The sequence below is a fragment of the Electrophorus electricus genome, chromosome 4, assembly GCF_041902795.1.
Source record: "Electrophorus electricus isolate QZ-2024a chromosome 4, ASM4190279v1, whole genome shotgun sequence".
Classification (NCBI taxonomy): Eukaryota; Metazoa; Chordata; class Actinopteri; order Gymnotiformes; family Gymnotidae; genus Electrophorus; species Electrophorus electricus.
The window spans coordinates 24,564,220-24,584,375 of record NC_137500.1 but is presented as its reverse complement, the minus strand read 5'-3'; the positions used below and the strand labels follow the sequence as shown (position 1 = coordinate 24,584,375).

At 49.9% G+C, this 20,156-nt stretch overlaps 1 protein-coding gene across 11 annotated transcripts in view; it reads left to right on the top strand.

Moving 5' to 3' along the window:
- brsk2a (BR serine/threonine kinase 2a) overlaps window positions 1-20,156 on the top strand; it is a 112,463-nt gene that overhangs the window by 55,196 nt on the left and 37,111 nt on the right. For 9 of the 11 annotated variants that reach the window (XR_014123284.1, XM_081712865.1, XM_081712860.1 and 6 more), the window contains 2 exons: window positions 3,527-3,621; window positions 17,054-17,139. Coding sequence is in view for 10 of the 11 variants with exons in the window: in XM_081712865.1 (XP_081568991.1) it covers window positions 3,527-3,621; window positions 17,054-17,139 (181 nt within the window). In the remaining variant the exon portion in view is untranslated. Of the gene's footprint in view, window positions 1-3,526; window positions 3,622-9,965; window positions 9,994-16,088; window positions 16,665-17,053; window positions 17,140-20,156 lie in introns of those variants that run through there. The other 2 variants (XM_081712864.1, XM_081712861.1) reach the window with 2 other exon arrangements.

The following is a 20,156-nucleotide window of genomic DNA, read 5'->3' as shown; positions in this document are numbered from 1 at the left end:
TAGCTTCAGGAAGCAGCACCGGACCAGCTGCTAAGAGTAAAGACCGACTTCCTGCCAAAGAGTGACAGAGCAGCACCGTGTGCATGCGTGCGTGCAGGTGTGTTCCCTTCTTCTTCGCTGCCTGCTGGATTGACGCTTCGTGCTCGGGGAGGTTCCCACCACGGCCTGTTTGGTCCTGCGCTGCGGCCACGGACCTCTCAGCCCTCCCACGCGCTGACAGCCGGGCCTCCTCCGCTACCCTTGGGGTGACGACCGAGAAGCATTTTATTTTGTCAAATGAGAGAGCCTCGGCTAGACGAGGAGGGATGAAAGTGGAGCGAAATATGAACGTAAAAGGCTCCCTACGCGATACACTGTAGGTGTTGCGCTCTTGACGTTTCTTTCCCCTCAAACCAGGTCAGAGTGAAGCTTTCACTTCACTGAGTTTACCTGAGGAAGCATGTACGTCCGTATGTGTTCTTTGTCTTGGAAACAACAGAATCAGCCTGTGTGGTGCTCAGAGCTTCGTCTCACTGCTGAAGGAGCTGTCAGCAGTCTGTTTCCATCATCTTAGCAGGGCAATTCCTACACCTACACTCTCTCTCTCTCTCTCTCTCTCTCTCTCTCTCTCTCTCTCTCTCTCTCTCTCACACTCACTCACACACACACACACACACACACACAGGATTGTATGTTCCGTGATGTCCATTGCTGACTTTAGCAGCGGTCGTTTTGCTAATTGTTGAATACCTTATTACCCATACTGGGTAATACTGTTGAATACCTTGAATACCCATATCCACGCTGGCACGCCCGAACATGGGAGCTTGCTCTAGCCCCTCCCACACTCCACGAGATTGCTCAGGCTCCTCCCACTTACCTCCACATTGCTCTTCAGCTCGTCACAGAGACATTTCGCTCTTTTGGCTTATATACGGTTCGGCAAAGATGCGTCAGTTTTCAGAATCTTTATTTTATCTCCCCCCCCCCCTCCCCCGCCCATTCACATTGATCCAAATCATGCATGGGTTACCAATATCCTGAGGTCAGGTCAGGTCATGTCAAATAGGCAATCTTGTAAGGATCATCCCACTAATACAGTCACTAACCAGTGGTGGATTTGAAAGCAAAGAAGGGTCACATCTGGGTGAAGTCCCTGGCTGTGAGGACCCGGTTATCTGGCAGTGCTACGCCACTGCCGTGGTTCACAGGGCGCTTAACGCTATCGATTGTGGGGAAGAGCAGAGCTGGAGGCCAGTGGCAGAACGCGAGCTTATCTGATGAGGAAGCGGGTGAACTTGGCTTTGTCCTTCTTCTCTTCTTCATCCTCCTCCCAGCTTCCTCTCTTCCCTTCCTCCCTGACATTTGGCTGCCGTCCTTTGGCTGGCCTCGCTCACCCGTACTGCGCATGGCTTCTTCTTCTTTTTTCCCCCTCATAAGAAGCCCGGGTGTTACAGCGAGCGCCATGGCGCAGATCCATGTCCCAGAGCAGGAACGCTGCACCCCCCCCGGAGATGACAGGCGGGTCCAGCCGCCCCTCCTCCGCGTATCCCCGGCAGCTCCTGTAGCGCGGGGCGCTCTCAGCATGAGACGGACAGGCTTGGGTTCTTCTCGTGAGCTCTCTGCTTTCTCCAACACAGGAAGAGGGCAGAGAAAATGGATGATTTGTAAAATTTGTGCATAGCCGAGGTTGCTGGGTTGTTGTAGTGTGTTTGCTATAGAAACTGTTCTTTTTCATGAGGTGGATGTCAACTTTGCCCTTAAATAAAAAAACTTAACTATTAAAAACGTCTTGGCCCGACACAGTAGTTGATAATTAGCACCTTGTGCCCGATATCAATATTAATAACTGATCGTTTTGCCTTTAAGAATTTTAAAGCAAGGTCCATCTATATATGAAGTTCAGTGAGTGTAAGATGAATGAATGATTTATTTAATTTTACATCTATATCACAGGTAAATCAGGCATTACAATTGTAATACATCACGTGAAAATTATTTCTGTTCACAGGTTGCAACAGACAAAAGAAAACTAGCCATCTCTATCAGCGTTTCTGATTTATTATTATTAATCATCAGTGGTAATTAAGTTCCAATATCAAACCAATAGCAATACTTTTAAAAATTGTCCTCATTGGTATGCTACAGCTTGCCGATACACAGTTGCACATCATGCACCTGTAGAATTATTTTCCATGTTTATTTGGTAGTTTACTCCTGCGTGGGAACAGTGGCATGGCAGTGTCCAGCATAACCTCGTTCACAGCGCTGACCCTGGGGCTCCTTCAACCTTGCTGTTGTGAGTGCCACTCTGAAGCGTACACTTCAGCCATAGATGTCTCCCAGTCCCATAGCCCCAAACAGGACTTCTGGAGTGCCCAGTAAGAGAACGCTGCTTGGCCTCTAGCGCCAGATGTTTACACCAGGGTTTGTTTGTTTTTTTTTCTCCTTTCCTCATTGACATGGTAATTTATTTATTTATGGTCTGAACTGACCTCTGCTCATCATATAAATGGTAATGGCATGTTCCAGCCTCCCAGCCCACACAGGCTATCTCAGTAAGCCATTACTGTTTAATTATCTGTGGCTGGGGATGAATGCTGGCTCGCTCGCGCTCTCTCTCTCTCTCCTTTAAACATGCCATTCTCCCTTCCTTTCTCATAAGAAAACCAAACAGAACTAAGTGTGTGTGTGTGTGTGTGTGTGTGTGTGTGTACGTGTACAGAGTAGCGTTTTGCTTGGTGGGGTGTAGACTCTACACTTCATGATGTCTCCTCATCCTCCATCGCTCTGAATTGCGGCACTCCCCCTCACCGATTGTCTACCCTTTTTTCCTCTCCCCAGTACGTGTGTATGTCTGCGGTAATTACGTATATATAAAATATTCATTATCTGTTCCAGCGCAGGCGACAGACCCTGCAGTAGCCGCTGATGTAAGCGCTGTGGGTCCTGGGCAGAGGCGCTTGCGCCGGGGGCTTTTGGAAAACGCTTGCTCAACAGCTCCGGGGGGATGGTACTCGGGATAAAGACTCTCGGCCGGGCCAAAAATACCACAGTGCGATCATATTGCAATATTTTTGGCATTTGTGATGTGCCAAATAATATATGAAATACTCTGGTGGCGTGAGGTTAAATGTGAGCTTGCATTCTTCTTACTCGTTATATGCTTGTTGAATCACGTTGGCGCCTTGATTCGTCCCGTCCCGTCCCTTCCGGCGCTCATCCGAGCTGCCCGGGACGCTCACAGTGGAGACTCGACCTTTCTGTGATTTGTTACAGGCCTTGTTTACATATCGCGGCCTTCTGTGGGTTCGCAAAGGCCAACACTGCGATAAGGCGAACCGATTTACTGAGCCGAGTTGCGGTTTTGCACACGGCGGGCACAGCCTCAATGTGGGCCTTGTTGTCTGGAACCAGGCCTGCTGAGGCCGCGGGTCGCCAAGCTGCCCCGTGGAGACATGCACACCGACCGCGATCGTTCTGTGTGCGTAACTCCCGAGTGACTGACATCTTCTCTTTCCCTCCTGCTCCGTTTCTGTCTCCTCAGGTCTTGTGAAACTCGGCGTGCACTGCGTCACGTGTCAGAAAGTCGCCATAAAGATCGTCAACCGAGAGAAGCTCAGCGAATCTGTTTTAATGAAGGTAAGCCTGTTAAACCCATAAACAGATAACAGCACGGTGATCTCTGGCAGAACGTGCGCATTGAGTTCACTCGGAGGTTTTGTGAGTGTCTTGGACACTAGTATCGGCTCTTGGGATCCTGATGATTGGATGATGAGTGGAGTTCTCTGGCAGAGCAGAAAGTTTCTCCAGAGGCTGTGGTGTTGACATTTAGCGCTAACAGAAATGTTACACACGATTCATTGATATGTGGTCTGTGTGATTAGATTAGTACTGTCACTCTGACTCTCTCACACATTCACTCTCACTCCCTCTCTCTCTCACTCTTTCTGGGACTCTCTCTCTCTCTCTCTCTTACTCTCTCACTTTCTCTCAGTCCCACTCTCAGTATTTCACCTAATCCCCTCATTTCTCCCCTTCAGTTCCTGATGGGGGCAATACAAAAACCTGAATTTAGGAACACAGGAACAAAAATTCATTGCATTATTTATTGGCCGTAAAGCAAGAGGCCTATTGGAGCTCAGTCCATTATTAGCTTGTCTGACAGAAGTAGCCTTGGGAATGTGGGGAGGGACATTGGGGATGCACTAACCTGATTAAGGATAATCGCCTTCCATGGGAGACATATAAAATGATGAGTTGCTTCCTATTATTTGGTAATAGAGACATAATTAGCCACCCAGAGGTTTGTGGGCTGTTTCTGGTTTTTTTATTTATTTATTTATTTATTTTGTATTTTTGGTGGTGTTTGAAGTTGTGTATATCAGTCCCTGCCCCCGAACTGAAGGTCCCCTCCTCTCCTTCAAAGGCCGGGAGCTAGAATTTGCTAGAATTTGCTGCTAAAACACACCACAGATTAGTGTTTCTTCTTGAGCTGACTGCTCGAGCCCGGGAGCACGCCCTGCAGGGCTTGGTTCTTCTCCACGGAGCTTTGGGCTGAAGCTGGTCACTGTTCCTGCCCTTCTCATTCACGCTGCACTCGTCCAGGATCGCCGACCCAGGAGACCCCTGCGGCTGCGGCTGCGCTTGCGTCCCAGAAGTTCCTTAACTGAAAGCGTAGAGGCACGCGGAAGTGGAGCGTGGGTTCTGACACGGGAGCGCACACGGAGTGACGGAGAGCCTTCTAATCGGAAGAGCCTTCTGATTGGAGCCTTTCCGGAGAGCCTTCTGATCGGACGCCCAGCGGTGTGGGATCGCGCGGCTGCCTAATTAGCGCGGGCCACAGAGGCTCCGCGTGATCCGGCGGAGACGGCTCATGTAAATGCCTCTGTGCCGTTAAGCCCTGCCCTACCCGAGGGAGCCCCTATGCTTGAAACCCTCTGCCCCGAGTTCTCTGCTTCTCGGTTAAGCTCGGGCTACTGCAGCTAGCGCACGTGGCCTGGTCACGTGCCCGCGCTCCACTCAGCAAGGCTGGATTGGGAGCTGAGCTGGGCAGCTCACGGAGGGGCCCCGAAGCTTTGGGTAATCCTGACAAATGAGCACCAGCCCCACCAAAACACCCCAAAGCCGCCGGGCGTAACCCCCCCCCCCCCCAGCTGCTTTTTGAGTGGAGTTGCGTGGGGCTTGCTGTGGCCCCTCCCCCGCGGTACTAACGAGCTCATCAGCATCGTCCTGCTGCCGCCGGCAGGCTACGCGTCCCCGGAACAACCCTGCATGTAGGGCCCTGCATGCTGGGCGCTTCTGAAGACCCTCCATTCTGCCAGGACCCACAGAAGCGGCCTTCTGAGCGCGATTCTGGCTTTCAAAGCTCTAGTCGGCTCTGCAATTGGAATTTGAGGCGAAGTTTTCCCAGAAAGAAATAATTTATTGTCGCAGGATGAAACTAAATAATTGTATAATAACTCCTCTTCAGAGTGGAGGTGGAGGAAACCCTCACCCTGCAGGTGTGTCTAAGTGATGAAAGCTCAGCGACTGGGTGTAGCTCAGAGCATCTGTGGTGTAGCTGTGTGCAGCCGCGTGTCCAGCTGCAACTGCAAATGGCACCTTTTCTAAATGCAAACGCGGCCCGGCGTGCGGGTGGGCAGGCAACCGGTCCCTCTCAGCAGGGAAGCAGGGGACCGGCTGGAGAAGCCGGCGTGGCGTGAGCGTGGGAGAGGCGCAGTGGGTGTGTTCGCAAGGCTGGGCAGAATAGAATTGCTGGATGGGGGGGAAAAGAAATGAGGTTTTGGTCACACTCTGCTCTTTGACTCGAGTCGATGACCTGGACGATAGTGGTAATGCGTTTTATTGAGCACATGGGAGAGGTTGAGAGTCCGTCAGTGATTTACGGCGAATGGAATGTGTGTGAGAGCAGCTTTCATGGTGTGTGTGCGCGCGCGCGCCCGCGAGATGTGTGTGTTTCGTCTCGCCCCGTGCTAATAAAGGGTATTAGGCAGAGACAGGTGAGTCACAGGCTTACTCGGCTCGTCTCTGAGTCTGCGTTAGGAGTCGGGTTCCTCTATGACCCACGCCTGATTAATATTCAGTATCCGTGGTGACTCGCGGCGGCTTTGAAGACAGACGAGACGGCAGTGAACAGAGAGAAGGGGAGGGTAGGGGATTGAGAAATTGATAGTCTATGAAAAGAATGAGACAGAAAGTCGAAAGCGCGCGCGAGCGTGCGTGTGTGTGTGTGTGTGTGTGTTTACATAAGTGTGAGTATATTCAGATTTCAGAGCAAGAGAGCGCGATGGTATTTTCTGGCATGTACTTACTACATATCTGATGTATTCAGTTTTCATTTGCTTTTTTTTTCGCCATATCCCACTGTTAACGTTTTGGCAGCTCCTGGCCTGAAGTGAATTAGATTTGTTTGAAATGGATGATGCTACTCCAAAGCTGGCGCGGACTGGGAACCGGAGAGTCTCTATCCAGAGTACACGCTGAAAGGTCTAATCTACAAATCTCTTCCCTGGCCCCCGCCGCTACTGATGTCTACGGTCTGGTCGCCAGTGTATCGGCCCGTTGCTTTGTCTTTTGATAACAGCTCGGTTTAGAAGACGTTGGCTGTGTGGACAGCGTAGCCCGGGCTTCTAGTGCGGTGGCACAGTAAATGGTTCTGCTGCTGTTTTCATCATTTGCCGCAGTGCGATGCCCTCGCAGAGTGCGAGATTATAGCCCCTGCTTCTAGCTCGCCTCTTGCCCTTATTGGGTTAAAGGCACGGGTGACAGATGCGTGCCTTTGCCTTGGTTCCCCGCCGTAGTGGGATGGCGGAGTGGAACCGTAGATGAGGTGCATGTTTTCCGTTCTCTGCCTCCAGGCACAGAGGAAGTGGCCAGAGTGGGCGGGTAGGTGGTGCCGACATATGGCAGGTGCCTGCTGTTGGGGGCGACTCCCTGGATTCTGGGGTGTTTAGTGAGGTGTTGGATGGAGGTGTGAGTCAACCAACTGCTCCAAGGCTGCGGTATACGGAGAATGTGTGTGTGGGGGGGGGGGAGAAGTAGGGAGCAAGAAGAAAAATGTGTCAGAGAGAGAGATGATGATGGGCGCACAGAGAGACGAAATGTGGCAGTCACGGAGTAGAAGTGAAGGGACGGAGTGAAGTGGTGGAGAGCAAGCGATCCAGGGTTGGGAGGAAAATCCGGGCGCGCTTCAGCAACCCCCCAGCTGCAGCCTGTGTGCTGTCATGGGCTCCTTGCACAGTTCCCTGCACAGAGACAGCGCGAGAGCCCAGGCACCATGGCAGAGGGCAAACAGGCTTCGGGCACGGCCGTCGGAGGCGACCGAGGAACGGGCGGAGCGAAACGCGGCGATGGAGGGTAACCGGGGACGACGGCGCATAACCGGCGGAAGAGACCCAGCCCGAGGCGGGGAGAGCGGAGGTGTTGAGGTGGAGGGTTGAACAGAACAGAACAGAACAACCGCGTGAGCGGCAGTGAAGGAGGATATGGAGAGAGGGTTCCACAGCGGTGGAGTTTATGAGGAAACGGCGCGGCGCAGATGAAAGTGTGGGTGCCGCACATGCCCCTAATATGGTTAGCCCGCCAACGAGGGGGCCGCGCGCGAGCGTCCCTACCGCCCTCATTTCGCTGCCTCGGCTGCCAAACGATTATAGATGGTTCGTGCTCCCGCGTCTGTGTCTCCCGGGCTGAGCTTCCATCTCCTCGCACCCCACTGCATGCAGACACGTGACGAAACGATAGACTCGCCTGCTGCGGGGCTCTCTGCTCCCTAATCTGCATAGATTCTCCTCTCCTGACATTGCATTGCCTTTGCTGTCTTCACCTGCGTCTAGCAGCACTTCATGACGCTTTATTCTCAGTGCTATAACCCTCCCAGATTTGTCGCACTGAAGGAAAAAAAAAAAAAGCTCCCCTTTTCTACGCCTCATCTGGCTTAGCAGCCATCCTCGAAGCCCCTCCCACTCATCACCAGAACGGCTTGTTTCTGAAACTCCATTTTCTTCCACAGAATGTAGCCAGGCAGCGTAGCTGTGCAACACATCTGACGTCCCCGTACTCACTAAAAGGCTTTCCAAAGGCAAACGCCAGGGCAGCAACTTTGCGGACTGTTCGTACGCCCTGGCATACTGCTTGCTCATGACTAACTTTTATTTATTTTGAAACACCGAAGACGTTTAAACTGGTGTTGACTGCACTCTGTATTTGGATCACAACTACAGCTGCTTATTTTTGGTTGTTAACGTCTAGATTTTTCTAGAGCTCATAATTTTCAGTAAATTGTTACAATATATCATCAAAGAAGGTTTCAGTTCCAGTAGTTTCCCTACACTAGTAAAGGTCTGATTTGCACTAGTAAAGGTCTGATTGTCTGGCTTCATTTGTTTGATCAACTCTAGTAACCTGTTTATGGACTTCCTGACCTAACTTGATCAATACTAGGGTCAAATGACCAAGATTTCAGTCTAATTTTGTTTCCAGTTCTGTTCAAAGTCCCCTATTCTCTTGACAGAGGTTGTATGAAGTATAGATTCCTACAGTCTAAGCTAAATTGGGAATGGATTTTTGCCCGGAGGACTTCTGGCCACACGATATCTCACGGTCCAGCGGGCTTTGCGGGATTTTCAACACTGCAAAATTGTCAGTAATGCAGCTTCTACTTACCTTAGTGCCCGGGATGTACCTTAGTGCTTACTGTGTTCTTTACAAGAATAGATATTGTTTGTTTTTCATAAAGCCTTCTTGTATGAAAGAATTTGTCTCTCTTCTCCACTAGCATTAAACTTAAGTGTCTGTCTTGCTGTCTCTCTCTCTCACTCCCTCTATCCTCTGACAGTAATGACCGCTCTCTGTAAAATTCCCTTGCCTTCGTACTGTTCTCCCAAACCCCGACTCGGCTGCCGTCCACACCACGAGTGCCGCGCAGAGCGGAACGGCCAGGGAGACGGTTGCCACTCTGTTCCTAAAGTAGTAAATGCTGGAATTTCTGGGGAACTCCCACAGCTCCCGGCGCGTTACCACGTGTCCGTTACCCGGCTTTGTGGACATAGAGAATGTTCCATATGTGACGACGTCACGGCTTTACACTAAAATGTCGTCATGACCCAAGCGGGCGCTGCGCTCCGGTTAATTGGGTTTGTGACGGTGACTCTCTGAAGCCCGGGTCTCGGCACGTCAGCTCCGGGAGCAATGCCCCTAGCTCCCGCCGACACCCAGCGCCCTGAAAGCAGACGCCGGGCTGAGCCCAGCTCCCCGAGGAGCGTCCCCGCTGACGCGCCAAACCAGTCAGCTGGAATATTTGGAGAGGCTTCTCAGAGCAACGAGTGAGCCTCCAGTGGAAATGTGGAGTCGATGGGCATTTATGTGGATTCTAAACATATGAATACAAACCAAATGTGACTTGGAGTATATGTAATATCAAAAGTATATTAAACCAAAATGAACTTCTCGTCCGAATGCAGATATTGTGAAGAGGAAGAGACCGACAGTGACTAATTTTCATGCCTGGCTCGTGTTCTTCATGCCAATGAGATGTCGATTCTTACTGGCTCGTTATAACTCCCACTGCAAATGATGGTTGCCCGTGTTCACTTGAGATTCATTACAGCCTTCAAAAAAATCCTAGCTCTCGCTGACTGGACTAGCGCCTCACCTGTCAGGGTTGACCTGGTCCCGTCGCGTCATCGGTCATGCGGATACAATAGCTCACCGAGCTAGCCATCGACTTGACCAGCCGTCACGCTGCCTGTCCGGACCTTTAGAAAGGGAGGTGAATTTCACCCACAGATCTTTGACAAACGACGCCTCTATTTCCCCAGTTGTGTGCGTGGTGGTGGTGGTGGTGTTTTTTTAAATCCGTGTTTGTTCCGAGGGCGTGTTTAATGCGGGTCGCTAAGGAGCGGCGATATGGAGGCAGTACATCAGAAGCAGGCAGTTTAGCTGGCGTAATGATTCCAGGGTTGTCTGTCTCCAGACGGCCGCCGCGAGGCTAGGCTCATGCCACACTGGCTGCAGGTAAACCTGTTTTTTTTTTTTTTTTATACAGATAATGATGCCAGATAAAAGTAAACATGATTGCGGGAAAAGGAGAGAAAATATTTACGAGCTGTTTTCGTAGTGGGATATTCATTTCTAAATTCCTTTCATTTTTAAGTGCATTTCTTTTTACATTTAATATTTATGGTAGCCTGCATTAACCAGACATCAGGAGAAAATTACCGGCTGGGGAGAAGTCTTGGTTCAGATCGTCTAGCCACTGCCTGAGGTAACGTGAGCCCTCGTTGTAGACCTCTCTGTAGTGGCCTAACAGATGTCCTCTCAAGATCAGCCAGGATTGACCTGTGCCGTCCCTGCGTTACTGAGATAAAGTAGGTGAGATGGCCGTACCGTGCGCTAATGGAAATCACCCACAATGCCTCGCCGTGCCTAGGAGGATGAGCAGGAGAGCTCGCCCCCGCCCCGTGACCTCTAAACCCACGGCGCACCAGCCTTAACCGACTGATTTCAATACGGACAAGGTCGTTGTGGTACACAGTCATTAGGATGGAATTATGTCCTCCATGTTGCCATAACTCAGTCCCCTCCAGGGGCCCAAGTGACAGCGCGACAGATTTGTCATCGGGTGTCGGCCCAGTGCCCGGGACGAGACCCTTCGCTAAAGGTCCTCAGGCTTTTTTGCGCTGGGTTGGTACAAGAGGATTGGGTGCGCTGTGGGGATTGGCTGGGTTCAGGACGGGGGGCGGGAGCCACCAGGAAGAAGTGCAGGCAGGGGTGCGGTGGTTTAGGCGTGGACTCTATGATCAGTGCATACAAAGCCTCCTGGTAGTAGTCGTGTGTGTGTGTGTGTTTATACAGGTGGGAGGGGGGGTAGGAACCCCCCCCCCCACCACCACCACCAATCTTGGCTCGGATCTAGTTAAGTCTATGCAGGATTCAATCTCAAGTAAAAATGGAAACAATCTTTGTGCTGTTGTCCAGTCGCCAGTAAGATCCTACACACCGAAATGTAAACCGCTCCCAGTCTCAGTAGAGTAAGCAGCCTGTAGTAGATAAAGCCTTGTTTTGAAAAGCTGAGGCATTTTTAATTGTATTTTTATGATCAAGTTCTTGTGCTCTACAACAGTTAAATCGAAAATGTAATCTTAACAACAAAGTAGTTTACCCTGTCACCCAGTTTCTTATGGTGAAGTTATCGTCCTCAAATTCATAGTCTGAACTCTGCATACCGTTTGTGGCTAAACCAATTAATCACATTTTGAAAGTGTAATTACTTGTTATTAATGGTATAAAAATTCTCATTCAAGGTGCTGGTTAGTGATTTGGTTGGTGATGTAAACAAAAGGGGCTTTAAAAATCATGGAGGATCCCTTCAAGGGAGAAAAGGTTGATATCTGGTCATATTCCCACCTGCAAGTATCCCCTACGGCCGTGCTGCTGGCTTGTATTCCTTTTTCCAGTCGAAAATATTTCCGCGCCTCAAGGACGTTCCTCCCCACTCTTCAAGTGGTTCGACTCGTGCTCTCCGGGCTCTTGGAGTCGACCCCTTAGGCCTATCGCAACTCATTTCCTCGCCAGGTTTGGTCACCTAGTGCTCCTGTAGGATAACTGAAGCGCCTTGATTATTTCGACAAGGATGGAGGCGACCTGACTCCGAAGTCCCTGCCGGGGCACGCTAGGCGGGGCCCACAGGAACGAGCCGGTGCGCGGCGGAACGGGAGCCTGGACCGTGTGAAAGCAGGGTGCGGGGGCCGCAGCCTCGTGTGCGCGACCTCGAGACGGAACAGGCCCGCCGCTCGTCACAGCGGTGGAGACTCGGGCACAGGAAGAGTCAGCCGCAGCCTTGCATCCCGGGGGTGGAGGTATATCAGAGAGGGGAGAGAAGGAGGAACACAGATGAACGCGCGGGAACACGTCCCGGAGGTTCTCCCCCCCCCAACACACACACACACTCCTGGCAGCTGTGTTCCCCTCTTTCAGCGCCCATCCCCGCCTGCCCGCTCGCGCGGCTGGGGCGCACTCCCTCACTAAGGGAGACTCGCGCGCCGCACATGTTGCGGTAATGAGAGGCAGCGCTCGCAGTCACGCCCCCGGGGGCCCTCCGCGTCTGCCGCCGTTACCATGGTCACAGGAAGCGGGGCAGGGCGCGGAGGCAGGCGCACCTAGACCATGGCTCGAGCTGGGTTATCTAACGCAGGCCCTCCAAGCCCAAATCTAAAGCTGGAGTAGTGAGAATCCATAGCAATCCCATTCAAATGAAACAAAAGGGAGAGGAAGCAGGTCAGGCAAAGGTGCGTGAAGGTGGCCAGGGCGTCACGAATGGTATCCCAGCGTCCTCGGAGCTGGAGAATGGGGTTGCCGATTGTTTCATCATGTCGAGGACTGCCTTTTCCCGTCTCTCTCCTGGTCGGACAAGACCTCGCCTTTCATTCCCAGCTCAAAGTTAGGCAGCACTTAAGCTGACACGGTTAGCTCAACGATGACACCGCCTTTGAGACGAGTTTCATTCTTCGTGGCTCTTGATTCTACTGTTTTTCTCCACCATGGCAACGACGCGACCTGCTTTGGACACGCAACTATAACACACAAACGGATAACGCGGCAGGAGTAGAGCAGCGATGGGTTTGACACTGATGCAGAAGGCGGAAAATCAGACTGATACAGGGAAGAGTACCTTTTTAAAAATGCATTCAATTACAGGTTATTGATTACCAGTTAAAAGGATTTATCTGCGACCCAACCCAAATGATGTCAAAGTATGATGACCTGCTTACGTTCCGTTACTTATGGATTCCTTTTTAAAGTTTCGTCCTCACGTAAAGGTGGAAGAAAATAATTCTCATCATGATGACTTTTATTTAACACTCTGACTCTCTTGATGTGTAAAGTCACAGAACACGGGTACCGTGTCCACGGTAAACAAACCCCGTGTCTACGTTAAACAAACCCCGTGCGGACGGTAAACAATAAAGCTGTCGGCAGTCAAAGGGAACCGTGTGCGTCAGGGAAGGTAAGTAAAGGGCAGAAATGCACGCGTTTCCAGTCGCAGGCCGCGTGGGAGGAGAGGGAACGCGCCGCAGCGCTCCCGGGCCGGGGGCACGACCCCTGGCGCCCACCTCGCTCCTTTCCACGGACGCGGGCCGCATTCGATACCGAAGCTTTTGCAGTTAGGAACGGTTCTCTCCATCAGAGCCATCAAACAAAAAAGATGAAGAAAGGAAGCAAGCAAGTGATTCTTGTTAAACTGTAAGGCAATCCTGCTAGCAACCATGCTTTTAAAATGCATCAGGAATTATCCAATTCCTCTCCCTTGTTCTGTAACTAACACAATACAGTTTTTAAAAAATCCCAATTAGATAAGGACTTTCCGTGGACTCTACTACTACCTAACCCTAGATGTCCACTGATGTCAGGCAAAATATTTTTTGGTGTGTCCAACCAAATGGAGCTTGAAAATGACTGCAGACAGATAAAAAGTGCCAAGCTCAGATAATCTCAGATGTACAGCAGGCCTGAAATGTGTGTGTTCTCTGACTGCGCTTATTAATAAGCGCAAGCCACTACAGGAGCACCTTACCACAATATCACGCTTGGTGAGGGAGCAGGTTTTTTTTTTTTTGTTGTTTTTTTTTTTTGCGTAAGTAATGGAGGAAGGCCAGACAATAATTCTCACCCACCCTTCCTCTCATACATAGCACCAGAGACCGGCAGAGTGTGTTGATGGCGTGTGTGGCGGACAGCAGCTGTTGTTTTGCGCCCCTACCGCGCTCAATTCGCCCGAAGCTTGCTGCGTCCAGCGCGCGGCCTGGCTAGCCTAGCGCTCCGCGCATGCTGCACGGGTGGTGTTTAGCAAGCTGCGTTAGCATACCAGCTGTACCTTCAAACCGCACCGTACTGATTTGAGCGAGGGTTTATACCGAAACCGCTCCAGTCCAGACCCCAAACCTGCCACTCTGTGTGCTGCTTAACCAACAACACTCCCAATATCTGACTGTCTGTGTTGCTATTTAGAAGCCTCCACTGTTGGACACTTGGTAGTCTCAAAAATTCTCTGTTGAGTTGAGTAGTATGAGTGAGTGAGTGAGTGAGTGAGAGAGAGAAGTCCTGTTGTCCGCTAGCTGTCTACGCTTGTTAAACCGAGATGGGGGGCAGTGGAAGCCCACCTTGGTCCAATAGCAATCAGCCATTTTTACATAGAACATTTTCTGAATTGACCTTTTTTGGAGTTCATGATCACCGCTCCACCACACTAACCGAGGCGATTGCACAAGGCAAATTATCTCCCCGTCAAATAAGCAATTTGGATTAGTGTCAGTCTCGCACGCTCGCTCGACCTTGACTCGGCGCGGCGCCGGGATCTTTTCGGGGTTATTTCTCCCGTGCCTGCGAGCCGCGCGGTCGTCCCCATTAGCGCGCACCACTGTTCGATTACAGCTGATTATCAGTCACCCAAACTCTGTGACCCGCGCGAGGCAGACAGAGCAGGGCCAAGAGCGCCGCGCTAAGCCACCTGCGTTCTAACGACTCGCCACGCTTCGTTAGCATCCTGCGCCCGCCGCCGAGCAACCACCCCCCCCCCCCCCCCCGGAAGCCCGGACCCCTATCGAACCCAGAGGTCGGCGCAACGAGCGAAAGAGGCGGAGGCGCTTGCCTCTCGGCTCCGAGGCTCTCAGGCAACTGCGTGAGCAAAAAGTGCTACGCTGGACCGGCGACCCTTCGTGTCTGCCTGGATTTTCTCACTTGGTGTTTTGCTGTGCTACCCACCTCCCCTCCTCCTGCAACCAGCCTCTGCCGTGGGCACCACAGACGGGCGGTGGCACAAACGTGGGCCTGCTGGAGCTCTGGGGCTGTGCCGGCTCTGCGGGGGCCACACCAGCCCCTCTGCCCACCTGCAGCATAACCCAGCCCCGGTAGAAACGTCTTGGAGTAGGCTGGATGCTCTCCGGGTCGATAATGGGGAGTGTTGCAGGCGTGGAACAAACCCTGATCACAGTCAGGTGTTCTCCAGGGCGTTCGGGTTGAAACACAAAGTTGGGTCCGAGGAAGCCGACACACCGTAACTGCCGGGCACCTCGTAGCCTGGGGTTAACTCGGGAAGTAGCTGGCCAACGAATTGGCAACGCGGAATCATAAAAATGCGATCTATGTAGTATTTAAGGACTAGTGTCTGCTTCTGTACATCTTGTATAGAATTTGTCAATTGCATGATCAGGCCTTAGGTTTTCAACATTCCTTGCTTGTGGTTTTAAGAATTCAAATATCTACCTTTTCCAGACAAAGAATCGTGACGTAAAGGGCCTAATGACCTAAAGGGCCTAATCCAAATGACCCGCACAAAGGCAGAAGGAGCACATTTATGTTAATGACCTCTGTGGCTTTAAGGATTTTTGCGAGGTTTGCCTGCTGACTCTGTCAGCTCACTGAGCCGACACCTTTGGCTTGCAGTAAACATAATTATACGAGTTGCCTACCAAGGTTAAAAAAAAGCAGGCCATTAGCTAACAAAAGCCACACGACGCTGGACTAGCAAGTCAAAACACCAGAAAAACGCATGAAATGTGCAGGTGAAAGGCTGGGAGGGATTGGGATTTGTCTGTCTGCAAGTTTCATCACACTGAAGAGTTAAATGAAAACTATGTACCCATCCAATTCTAGTGGCGGAGCTCAGCTCTGCTTCCGTTGCCGTGAACCGAAGGCGTCGGAACTCTGGTGCGCTCCAGCCCGGTTTAACTGCTCATCACCCCATCCTAGCAGGACTTGCACTCTCACCCGGCCTCCTGCCTGCCTACAACATTCAGGGACCGTGTGTAACTTTTTTATTTCTGCAGTAGTCACGGCAAGTGACTGTACTCGTCTACTCCGTGTGTGTGTGTGTCTGAGTCTGAGGACTCTTGAGCCGTGGCTCTGCATGGGAACTGTTTTTATATGTGCGGTTGTGTGCAGTTGGCAGTCAAATCAATGTGGCACAGACTGTCCCCCATGCTGCTTGCGCAGAACATACATATTTTACCCATGTGGCATATTCATAACTGCTGTCCTTTGGGATCAGTTCAGGAAGGGTGCTATGGAAGAGCGTGTGGCTCTCTGTGGTATGTTATGGCGGTGTTGGAGCTTAAGCAAAGGGGAAGCTGACTCCAGATCAGCGCTGATGGGCTATCAGAGAAGATCATCGAATTTGTTAATGGTGCATCAGAAATCAGAAATGTGTTGCCCCAACACAGGTGTGGAGGGTTTTTGTTTTTATTCTATTTTTAACAGTTTTACATCTGCTTTTGGCTGTTTTGCTTATTGCCTATTGCTAAGCGCAGTACGTCTCACGGTGTATCCCACAGTAGTTGGTCCATTTTAGCAGGCTGAGTGCTGCTCATGCTACCTTGCACTTAGCTCCACCGCACCTGCCTGGGACATTCTGACCTGCTACCAAAAAGGCCTTAGACGTTCACTCACGGGTGGATCTCGACTCTCTCGGGTGGTGGTCGTCGAGACTCCAACCGTCCGAACCATCTGACCTAGCGTTCGACCACGTGAACGCCCAGCTGGGAGCAACTCCTACCAGCCCAGCGATGCTGAGGGCAGGACTACCAGCTGGGTGTCGATCAGAGCCGGGGGGGTCCTCATACCAGCCTGCCAATCAGCAACCATCATGTGATCTTCACTCCACTGGGTCAGGAGAGCTTGATGGTGGAATAGTAAGCCCACCTCCTTTGACTCCTCCTTTCTCAGCAGCGCCCGATGCCGCGCCCTTCGCTCTCTCATTGACTCTTCTAAAAAAGTTTGCTTTTTTAAACATTTTTTTAAAGTACCGAACAAAATACGAAAGACTTCTTTAAACCCTTGGGTAGCAATTTGCAGCATTTTGTGATGTAATCCTTAGTTCTCGCTGTGGTGGGAAAAACTCGAGATTTTGAGTTTGCAGTTTGAGAGTCAAGTCTTGTGTTGTCAGGTTCACTACACATCCACCTTTTATCACCTGGATTAAAAAGATGATCTCGTGCCTGTTGGTGAAACCCTGGCACGTACATGAAGATGCACTTTGACTCTGCCGTAGTTCTGAATGTCTTTCTCCCTTTGTCTACAGGTGGAGCGGGAAATTGCTATTCTCAAGCTAATAGAACACCCACACGTTTTAAAGTTGCACGACGTCTACGAAAATAAGAAATATTTGTAAGTATCCACATTGCCTACGTTTTAATTAATTACTTTTTTTTTTTTACCCGTGCCGATCCCTTTAACGCCGTACGACAGCTGTTCTTGTTGTTAAGGTGTTGTCAGGGTGCAGTGATGAGATTGGCCAAACCAAAACAGAGGATTGAGACTCACCTGCTGGGTTCACAGTGGCATTAGCAAATCAAACATGCACCGGCCTGTGTGTGTGTGTGTGTGACACACACACACAGTCAGGCTATACTGACACACTGTGGATTTTTTCTTTCACTAGTTGTACTATTATACAATACACAGAAAAGTATCTTATTGACCTGCATGCAGGTTAAATTCAGCCTAATTAATTTTATTTGTTGTTGGGTTTTTTTTGGCATAAGTGTGTTTTAACGGTACTAAGGAAGATTTATATGATATCTTAAAGCTGTGTTTGTGGATGGGTTTTGAGTGGCCAAGGTCAGTGGCAGAAGAGCACTTGGTGAGTTTAATCTGCGATTGTTTTCAAGTTGCCTTGGGAAGAAAAAAAACAACAATCGTCAGCAGACTTTGTTCGGTTTTATTTTTCTTGGTAGATCGTGTCCTGAATTCAAAAAATTATTTTCCTTCAGGGGGAAAAAAAATCTCCAAAATCTGAAAAATATTCTCCCAAATTGTTTCACTTTCTTGACGGTTGTACGGACGTGACAGGTAATTGCACAAACATATCCCTCTTCAGATGGGAACAATCAACTGATCTTATGATGTTATGACGGATAATGTTCCCTGAAATAACAGCCACCTACTTCCAGCCTGTCTGTACAAACCCTTGCGGCAGTGACTGAAACATTTAGAGTTTTTTTTTATTCTTTAGTATCGAAACAATGCAAAGTATTACAAGAAAGGGCCTTTTTAAGCTCTCGATGTTCTGTGCCGTGTGCTCTTGCTTGCGGATGCCTTTCCCAAGCACGGGCTGGATTAGCGCTGGAGGGCTTCACTTCCGTTAACCTGTAACAGTTCGGCAGGGTCGTTAAATCCGGCAGCAGAGAACGACATTAGCGTCACAGGTGGTGCTGACCAGCTCACACGTGGCCCCTATAAAAGTCCTGCCACGCTTAGGGCTTTTTATGGCGTCTGGGTGAGTCACACAGCAGAGCTTCCCAGGCCTGGCAGGAATTTGTGAGGAAATGCCGGGGTGTTGGCCGGGGAGGCTGGAGGACAGTGATGAGATCAGAGAAGGGCTTTAATGGCCTCAGATTCAATTTGCCGGTGCACACGGATTGGAGAAGGGCTGGAGGAGCATGTGGAGATGGAGGTTTGCTCAGTGTTTCAGCCCTGCGCTCATCGCCCGCCTGCACCGCCCTCTGCTCACCACCCCCGACATCTCCAGCATGTATGCCAACATCCGTTCATTGCATTTTGTATTTGATTCAACTTTTTTTTTTTTTTTTTTTTTTTATGCATCTGCTTTTCTTTAGAGTAACAAAAAAAATCCCTCAAATACATAAAGATGCATTATTGAGACACCGTGTTCATGGCAGATCATCCCAACCCAATTTTTCGATGTTGTTACTGGTTTTCTATCTTTAGGGCTCCGTAATATTGGATAAATATTTCAGATGTTCCCACAGTCCCTACATGGCTATCCGCGGAGAAAGCTCCGTGCCGCACCGCTCCCCTGGCGCTCGCCACTCAGCTAACACAGCCCCGTCTGAACCTGTATCCGTCTACTCTGCTAATCCAACTGTAAAATGTTCTTTCGGGATTTGGTCTCAGTTTAGGGGAGCCTTTTCACTTAATGAGTTCTCTACTTATAGCCCAAATTTTTTTGAAAATTCAAATAAAAAATTGCTCACTGCCTCCATCGCGGACTGTGCCTTCAAAGGTTGGGTTGAGAAAGGAATAACTACATTAAAAGACAGTAATGACACTTTAACATCATTTGAGTGTCCTGGAACACATTTAAGTACTCCTAACCCACATTCTTCCTCCCAGTTACCATTATTACAGTTGTTTTCCTCCCTAGACACCATGCTGAATGTTAATCAGAGAACTTTTGGTACAGTAGATGTTCAACTGGGAGCCTCTGACTTTAAACAACAGCTGGGGCGGAGGAGCCAGGGTTTTTTTTTTGTGCGGGACCCATTCCTCTTCTGTTTGTCCAAGACACACAGCCGTTCACATTAAAACGCTGCGCTGGTCCGAGGAAAAGCCGCCTTGGTCCTGCTCCAAGTTAACTGCCTTTCTGCAGTGTTTACTTTTTTCCAGGAGTTACTTTTCTTTCAGAGTTCAGTTTAACCCTGGCCTGTCAGAGGATTATTTGGATTAAGTCCCCACGGAGATTGTGGACTCCCCCTCCACACTGTGTCCTATGCCACGCTTTAGCCAGGTGCTCCAACTGCTGCTCCATAGCTGGGTGTGGTCTTAAGTTCCATACTACCTGGCAGTCTGTTTTGATATCCACTGAAAAAAAAATGGACTGCATTGATATCTCACTGCTCCCTTTCAATAACTGTTAGATGTACTTTTTGTTTTGTTTCTTTTCTGTATGTATGTGTTTGTGTATATATTCAGTGTACGTGTACAGATGGGATGTCGCATTTGTAAGTTTTAGCATATAGTTCGCTGTAGAAAACTCCAGCTTCTTTGGTTGGATGGGTAATATAGTTGGGTTACGTGAGTGCCGTTGAACTTCTTCTGTTTTATTTTTCTCCACCAAACGTCTCTAGACAGCACCACTAGCGCGAGCTCTTCTGACCCACGTCTTCAGTCGTGAGTGAGAGAAAATAAAATGTTCTCTTTATTGTTAGGAAAGACGCAAACAAACGCAAGACTCCAGCTAAAGCGTTAAATGAAACCCAACATAACGGTACTAACTACAACAAAAGAAGCCACGTAACAACAATGACCAGCAAGGTCATAAGAACTGAACCAGGCTTAAAGAAGGCTAAACATAATAATATCATAACCCTCAGGTGGTGTGGCAATGAGACACACACACACACACACCACCTGAGGGATGCATAGTGAAAGTAAGCACAAGA